General features: G+C 37.8%; 1 protein-coding gene across 1 annotated transcript in view; it reads left to right on the top strand.

Moving 5' to 3' along the window:
• Positions 1–458: 458 nt before the first annotated feature.
• PLEKHG1 (pleckstrin homology and RhoGEF domain containing G1) overlaps positions 459–8,353 on the top strand; it is an 89,673-nt gene continuing 81,778 nt past the window's right edge. Inside the window, exon 1 of the mRNA XM_053939387.1 lies at positions 459–522. Within this exon, the coding sequence (XP_053795362.1) occupies positions 474–522 (49 nt within the window). The 5' untranslated portion in view covers positions 459–473. The remainder of the gene's footprint in view (positions 523–8,353) is intronic.

Genomic DNA, 8,353 nt, shown 5'->3' with positions numbered 1-8,353 from the left:
TCTGCAATGTAATAAAGCTTTAAGTTAGTGGGATTTTCTGTTTGATGCGGGCTGTTGTGACCCTCTGGATGGTCACTCCATGGTTAATTTCAGCAGTACCTGCGTGTAAGCAGCTCTTCCATCCCAGTTCACAGACCTCTCACTAGAAATTAACTGAGGCAGAAAAATGTGTGAAACCAAAGGCAGAAGTTCACCAGATGTAATTAGTGCTCTCAGGTATGAGAGGGTTCTTTTGTGCCTACCTGGTAGTGCATCCAACTGAGAGCCTCCTGAATGGCATTGCAGTTAATCCTGAGAGAGTTTTGTCTGTTTACACTTCTTATACACAGACACAGAAGTGATGAAAGCTGAACACCCATCCTTCACAGGGGCTGTGGAGCAGGGGAGTGCCTTACTGAAACGTGCTGGTTTTGATGGAGAACTCTGCCTTTGCTTTGTGTCCATTAGGTTCTACTAAGCCTGTATCTGCAGAGATGCCAGATAAAACACCAGGTGCTACAGAGCCTGTGCCCAGAAGTGAAGGTTAGTAGTTTTCTTCTATTCTTTTGTCTATTGAAAGAAAAAAAGAAGTGTTTGGATTCTGTGAAGAATTTTTTGAATTTAAAAACTAGTTTCCCTTACTGGCCTTAATTTTAAGGGAGACATGGATTAGTATTATATATGCATGTTTATCTAGATAGCAGGAAATTTTCACTTGTCTTTGAGTAACCTCTCCATCCCCCCCAGCCCATCACCCATGGTAGTACTAAAATATATAATAATGGGGAAGTGCACTGCTAGGATTTCAGCATTGAAGATGTTTTGTCCCATTTGCTAAAGAGATCCTGTTAACTGAAGCCAGTTTTTTCTATGGGATACTTGAGTCTCACAGAACCAAAGCTGAACATTTAAGATGTGGGTTGATTGATACAAGGAGGAATTGTCTGTGTGATTTTCACTAAATCAGTAGAATCTTGAAATGCTCACTCAGACTATTTTGTTTCCTTGTGAGGTCTATTAATTTAAAATTCCCACATCTGAAGGTTTGGTACTTGGTTTCAGGGAAAATTAGTTCTTTGAAAACAGTTGTAGCCCTGCCTAGTTTGATTCCTTCCCCAGAATCACTGCTGGATGTGTCATTAAAACATTTTATAAAAATTTGCTATTTCTTGTGAAGATTGTGAGGTGTTTCTGACAGTATTGTGTAAAAACTATAGTAGCTCTTGTATATCCTTGCTTTCCAGATCATTGCTGTCCTCACACAAGGGCTATATTAATTAAAATGTGTGGTTTAGTTTAACTAAAGCTTACAGGTCAGGTTTGTTTGTTCTATGCCTCAAGACAGATGTCTCAAAATTTAGTTTTAAGTATTTTTGTAGATTTTGAACCTCAGTTTTGGCATTTGAAAGGCATGGAGGAACAAGCTGCAATAATAATTTCAAGAAGTGCATCAAATACAGTAGAGAAAGGTATTTCTCTTCTGTATTAAATTATGCTTAACTGCAGAAGGCCTTTTAAAATCTACTGTAAAGCTTAACATGTTACTGAGAGAACTCTCAGCACAAGAGGAGAAGCAATTACAGCTAGTCTTTTAAAGACTGAGCTCTCTCTGATGCACATGTTGTGTCATCCTTATAAATAAATGCTTATGCTAAAAGCATTGGCGTGAGTCCACTTGGAGCAAAAACCTACAATAAAATTTCGCTAACTGAAATGATGAGATTATTCTGAATCTTCATTTTCAAATTGCAGTTATCATTGTACTTTGTTGCGATAAGAGCTCATGAAGTTATTCCAGAGTCTGTATAAAATATCCTTACTTGCTTAGAGCAGGATGCTGATAATGCCAAGGTCAGAGCTTTGGCCCCTGTATGGGCCATTCATGTTAGAGTTGTAGTTGCTGATACTTGTGGGTCCCTTCCAACTCAGAATATTCTGTGTGATTCTCTGTGTGTGCTTTAACAAATGCAATGTTTACTAAAACAAAACTTTTTCCAGGTTTAATCTGGATGTTTTGTTTTTAATTGCTCTTTAAGAACTAATTTTTAGATTAAAAATACAAAGAATAATGCAACTGCACTTAAGAGACCTGTTTTTATGTCTTGATGAAAATGCTCTACTATAGATAAAACATTCTAATGATATGAAGTCATGAGTGCTGGAAGTTAATGAGAGTTTGTGTTGGTTTATTGTAATAAATACATTCAAAGATGTTATGATAATGTTTACTGAAAAAAATGATCAGACATATATGACAGTGGCTGCTGCAGCACGGATTACAAGATAAACTTCCACAGTTAGTCTTTGATCATATACATCTCTATTTACTTAGCATTTATACAGCTAACTGGTATGTAGAAATATTTTACTGGTATGACTGAGTCAGAATTGAGAAGTGGGTGTTTCATTTCTCATGATTAAAATGGCAATGCTCCTTATGTGCATAAACATTTATATGAACTTTTGTGATTATTTCCAGAAATCATAACAACTTAGTACTGCTTGGTTTTTTCCCCAAAGAAATGTTCTTGCAGTCATTGGTTAAAAGAAAAGAAAAAGGTGTATTTGTTGTTACAAATTTCTAACAATTAACCTCTAATGTTCATCAGGGTCAAGTTGGGTTGAGCAAAGTGTTGGCAAGTAACTGATTATCTGGAAACTTTGAAAAAGCCAGTGTTGCTTTAACCTAGCAGTGCCCCACCCTGCCCCTGACCCACTGCTCCATATACTCCAGTTAAGCCGTGAAGCACACAGGAGCAGACAATTGAGAAAGGAGTTTCCTGTAATTAAGTTACAGTAACTTAGTCCTTGACTCAAGGGTCCCCAGTGGGTGGGCAGACTATTTGCTTTTCTGCCACCTCTTCTGTCAAACCTTTTAGAGTCAACAGTTGTATTTATAAATGTCAATGCTTGCTTTGTGCTATCAGGAGAAAAAACCCAGGACCTGGAGATTTGGTTGTGGCAAAGATGGACGTGTGTGTATATCACACAGGGAAAAATATTCTTCAAGAAGCTTGTCCAGCTATCAAGGAGTGGTAGACAAACAAATTAAGACAAAAAAACTCCTACCATGATCCACGTATAATTATTTCTTAACTGTTTTCCTTTGGCAAAGCTATTATATTCTATTTACAATGGATGCATTTAGAACAATGTACTGTGTCAATACCAGGAAGTGGATTGAGTGTATTTCTGGTTTAGCTTGCAAAGGAATTGGCATTTTTTTCTGCTTGTGTTTACTGAAAAGACACTCTTAAACTTCTAGTACAGTTAACCACTGGAAATGAGGCTGTGACAGCAGCACCCCAGCCACTGCCCAAATTCTTCATCTCTTCTTTAGAGAGGCCGCTGTGATTCACAGTGGCTGCTCATGATGGTATCTAGAGCTGAGGAGTTACTTATTTGCAAAAATTTGGGGAATTATTGTAGAATTCTTTCACTAAAAATGATCTGTTTTATAGGATTAAAACTTCTTCTAGCTTAACAAAAATTTTGATGATACTGAATATTTTTTTCATAAAACACAAGTGTTTCATCCTGTGGATAGTGGATTAATTTATTGTCATAATACCTGTGAACAGCTGTTCATAACATAGCTAGGCTTGCTCCAAAGAAACCAGATGAGGTCTGCCTTAGTATCTATTTGGAAGATTCACAGACTCAAAGTTTTAGGGATATCAGTCAAGTGCTACCTTAGCAGTAGCTTTATGCAAAACGCTTAGAAGATATATATGGATGTGGGAAGCTTTATTCAGTTTCTGCAGTCTGCTTGACTGGTTGTTTTTCTGTGCCTTAAAGTAGGCATATTTGAAGAAGACATGAGGAAGTTAAATTCCCATAAAGTCTTCTTCCTTTCCCTCTTCCCACACCAACTTTTTCATAAAGAAGGAGGCATGACTTCCCACAGCTGGATCCTCTCTTACTGACTTCATGGTCCACACTTGCATCCTGAAGGAAACGAATGTTACACCTGGACTTTATAAACAGCCGCTGACAAATCCCTGTGGACAGCAAGCTTATGTCATTGTAAAATATCCTACAGCAACAAGCAGTGGTTTTCCTTGCATTGTGTATCTGATGGCACTAGTGGGAGCCTACCAGCTGTTTCTGTTGCTGCTTGTGATAAATCTCATCACATTTTGTAACTCTTCTGACTTAGGTTTGTGTGCTATTTCTGCTGTAATGTGCAACACTGCACAGGAAAAAATGTGCAAACACAGCCCCATGGATCATACACTTCAAATGCAGTGAAGAAAATAGCATCAGTTTTCCTACTTCCAGATTTTGCTGAGGCTGATTCTTTCATGGCAGGATTGCCAGGGTGTGGCCATACAGGCTAGTAAGTACTGCGTGCTGCCTTTTGCCCCAGTGCTGTGTGGGCTTTCAGTGCATCATGTGTAATGGAGAAAGTTGTTGTTACACTTTATTATTACTATACCCCTTTTAGAGAAACACAGAAAGAGATGGGAAAATGAAGCATCTTATCTAAAGCTTTTTAAGATCCTGTGTGCTTGTGAAGTTATAGGAAAACTATGGTGATAGTGCACTTGTAGGCTTAATGGTACATCACTGGGCTGAGATGGGCACCAAAAAATCTGTGTGCTGACACTGAGTGGGTGAGATGGAACATAAAAGGCCTTGTCTATTTATGCAGAAGGTGGTGGACATTGTAGACTTCCCTGCAAGATAATATTGTGAATTTTAAAAACTCATGAATTGAAAGGGAGACCAGAGAAGACAGCTCCAAATAAATGAGCCACTGTAAACTAAGGAAAGGCCTTCAGCTGAAAATGGCTGGAAGCTAGAAAAGTGATGGGGAAAACATAATACATGCTTTTTATATCCTCACTATCCCCAGTAATTTTATCTTCCTGTGCCAGGTTATTCCTTAGTTGCTATTCATAGCCTCATTTTGCAGCAGCTTTTAATGCCCCCAAAATCGTATCTTGATGGAGGAGGAATTCTCTGCATAAAGATGGTATCTGAAATTCTTAACCCTAGTGTTTATAGAAGGAGGTGATGAAGCCGAAGTAGGTTTGAAATCTGATTGAAAATGGGAGAAAAGCAAAGTGGAAGGGTGATGAAACTGGATATTTTGATTCTGACTCCTCACTAAATTGCTAGCTTCCCTATGCACACTGCAAGAGGGTAGCACATATTCCTTTGAAAAAGGGGTTGTAGGCTGTTGTCACAAGGCATAATGACTCTTGTCATAACTCTTGACATCTGGGCGAGCCTCCAGTCCGCAGAAGTTGAGCGCTCACACGAGCCGAAGCCAGCTGCTTTGCTACAGCCAGTTCGTGTGCAGCCCCTGCGGTGTGCAGCACAGCTCATGTTCTCTGCTAGTGCCTGAGGTGTTAAACCACAGCCTTGAATCAACTGGCTATTTTCCTGAAGGCACTTCGATGAACTGCCTTAGTCACTGAGCCACTCTGGCTGGGTCCCACTTTGTTTCTCAGTCGCCAACGGTTGAAACTGGACGGGCTTCCAAACTTCCTCAGCTCAGTGAAGAGGAGGAGGAGGTGGTGGTGGCTGCCTTCAACTAGGGCAGTGAGAGGCAGACTGTTCTGGACGTTGTGAAATGTTTGAGTACAGGAAAGCCTGCTCTTCATCAGAAGTGAAGATGCAGTTGCTGTAATGTAATGGTGATTAAGTCACAGATTACAAAGGTTGGGCCATTAACAAGTAGAATGACTTGTTCTTCAAATGCCGAGCACTTTCCCTGGTGTCCTGACTGGCTGGTATCCTGCCAAAGATCAGTGTTCCAGTCATCCACGAATTATAAAAAGTTTATGTGGCCTGAACTTGAGGTTTGGAAAACTATGGAGGGTTTTTTTTATATCAGTGATCACATTTTCAAAGAATTACTTATATTTTTCTGTTTCAAGGGTAACTGATTCTTAGTTCTCAAGCAATTAAGAAGTGTAGCACTTGAGTTTGATGCATTTTTTTTGCTTTTGTATCAATAAATTGCATATAATGTAAAATTATGTGTATAATGTGCACATATTAAATAACCAGTTTGGGGTAGTTCAAAATAGGGAGGCGAAATGTGGTTTGCATGAAGCAGTCAAATGTGATGCATCTTGATGAAAACCAACTAGTTTCTTCAAAGCCCTTCTGAGTCCTAATGTTATTAATTTATTTTTAAATTGATCTTTCAAATTGAGAGAAATCTAAAACAATTCAAACATTCCTGGAGGGGGAAAGGTTCCTTGCTAGAGAAAAGAAAGAAGTGGCATACTAATTATCTGTGTATTGAAGTGTAAAAATTCCTTTTCCTATCAGAAATGATAAACAGTGTCTAATTATTGAATTTATTAATTATTTTGAGCTTAGCTGTGTATATAAAATGCTTGACAAAAAGATTGAACATTCCTTTATAAATAGTTTTTTTAGTTTTTTTGATATGTTTAGCATCTGTCTCATTTACCACCTCAGAAATGTGCTGCTGATCCTAAAAAAAGCTACTGAAGGTTTAAATTATCTTTTTGTGTTTAAAAGTAATTTGAGTACCATAATAGTTCTTGGAGAAGGCCCCAACCAGAAGTTACACTCTAATACTGGAGTCTTAGCTGTGTATGACCTGGAGTAAAAACATAAATGTACTATTCTGTGATTACAGATCTTAGCAGTATGCTTTGCATCTGCTCTTTCTAGATTGGGATTGATAACCATTGCTTCTCTTGAGATTCCTTTATTGGGAAGACTTTGTCACCAAACAGAACAATTACTGTTGTTAAACAGTTGCTATTGTTTTGGGGTTGTTTTTTTTTTGTTTTTTTTTTTTTTGGTGTTGGTTTTTTCTTTACTGTCATATATTCCATGTCATTTTGTGGAAACACAGTCCAGATTGCTGGCAACTGCACAGGTTTAATATATGGAAAATAAGTAATAATAACAGTTAGTCTTTCAACAGTTTCTTAAATGTAAATCAGCTTTCATCCCCACAACTGTGCTTTTCCTCTTCCTTTTGGAATTTCTGTTGTATTTTGCCTTGCTGCTTTATTCAAGTGACAAGCCAGAAATCTGTTTTCAGATTCATTATTTCCACCACCTCCCCAGCCGTATTTCTTCCAAAGTAACTTAAAGGACATGGAAGGATAACAGACAAAAATGGATTACTTGCTACCAATTAAAGTGAGCTGCAACTCTTAAGATAAATGACAATGTCAAGGTTACATTCTTTCATCTTGTGCTGACCAGATCCTTAAAACCAAAAGATCCAAAGTAGTAAAAATAAAGATAAAACTACATTTTTCTGTTTGAGTTGCAGCAGCACAGGTACCTCCCTGTTATTGACCACTTGGTTCTGAATAATTTTGACAGGTGCTATATAGATAGCAAATGTAAGCCTGCTAGTAGTAAGTATCACTATTTTTTGTTGTTTATTTACCCGGTTTTATGTCTAACAGTAATTTCAAACTATGCCACTGGCATTAGAAGTGGGCTGAGAGGCCTTGATATGCTAAATTTCAACTTGAGAGATTAATATATACAGAGGAAAGCTTAGTTGTAGTTTTGCTTTTTTAATTGCTTGCCTGTAGTTTTATTTAGCTTAAAAAGGGGGTAAATGCTGCTTGCTGATAAACCAGAAGGGGAGGTAGCTTTGATGTTTTATGAGCAATAAAAAATTTTGAAGCGATACGTCAAACTCCTGAAGTCAACTTCTTGAAGAGTCAGCAAGCTGAGGAGAGCAGGGAAGGGGAGTAAAGGTGGGAGGCTGCTTTTGTTGTACTGTACCCAGATCCATTAGTGGTGCAGGCAAAAGAGCAAACAGGATACTTTAATTCTTTAAATTATATCCACATTAGTTTTTGGTCATCTCTTTGGTCAGAATATGCTGCAAAACCAATTGTGCAGTTCAAAACATGAGAAGTTAACAAATTCTTAAAAAAAAAAAAATGTGTTCTTAGTTGTGGCTTTTGTGGAGTGGGTCTTAAAATAAATTCCATTACATACATCTTGGCAATGGTTCCTGCAGCATATATATTGTAGAATAATTTAAAACGGACACAGTTTCCAGGTGAAGTAAACACTTGTTTTCCCATATGCACACAATGTAGCCTGTGCTTCAAATGATGGAATGACCAAAAAATTGATTAAGGTGTTAAGAATTTGAGCTTAACCTCTGTCCTAGGAAATCTGGTTCAGGATTTTGTCCTCAGAATTTTGGTTCAGGAAAGCCAGGCAATCCAAGTTATTTGGGTTCTGTTTTGTCTACTTTCTGTCAAGATAGTTATAAACCACATGCTTGTTCTCAATGTCTGTTTGTTAAGAAGGGTGGTTATCAGTTCATGTATTTGTACTTTTCACTGCATAAAAATTTCATGTTCATGGTTAAATCTTATCTTATGAGAGGGTATGTGTTTCA

The sequence above is a fragment of the Vidua chalybeata genome, chromosome 3 (assembly GCF_026979565.1).
Source record: "Vidua chalybeata isolate OUT-0048 chromosome 3, bVidCha1 merged haplotype, whole genome shotgun sequence".
NCBI lineage: Eukaryota > Metazoa > Chordata > Aves > Passeriformes > Viduidae > Vidua > Vidua chalybeata.
This window is presented reverse-complemented; position numbering and strand designations above follow the sequence as displayed.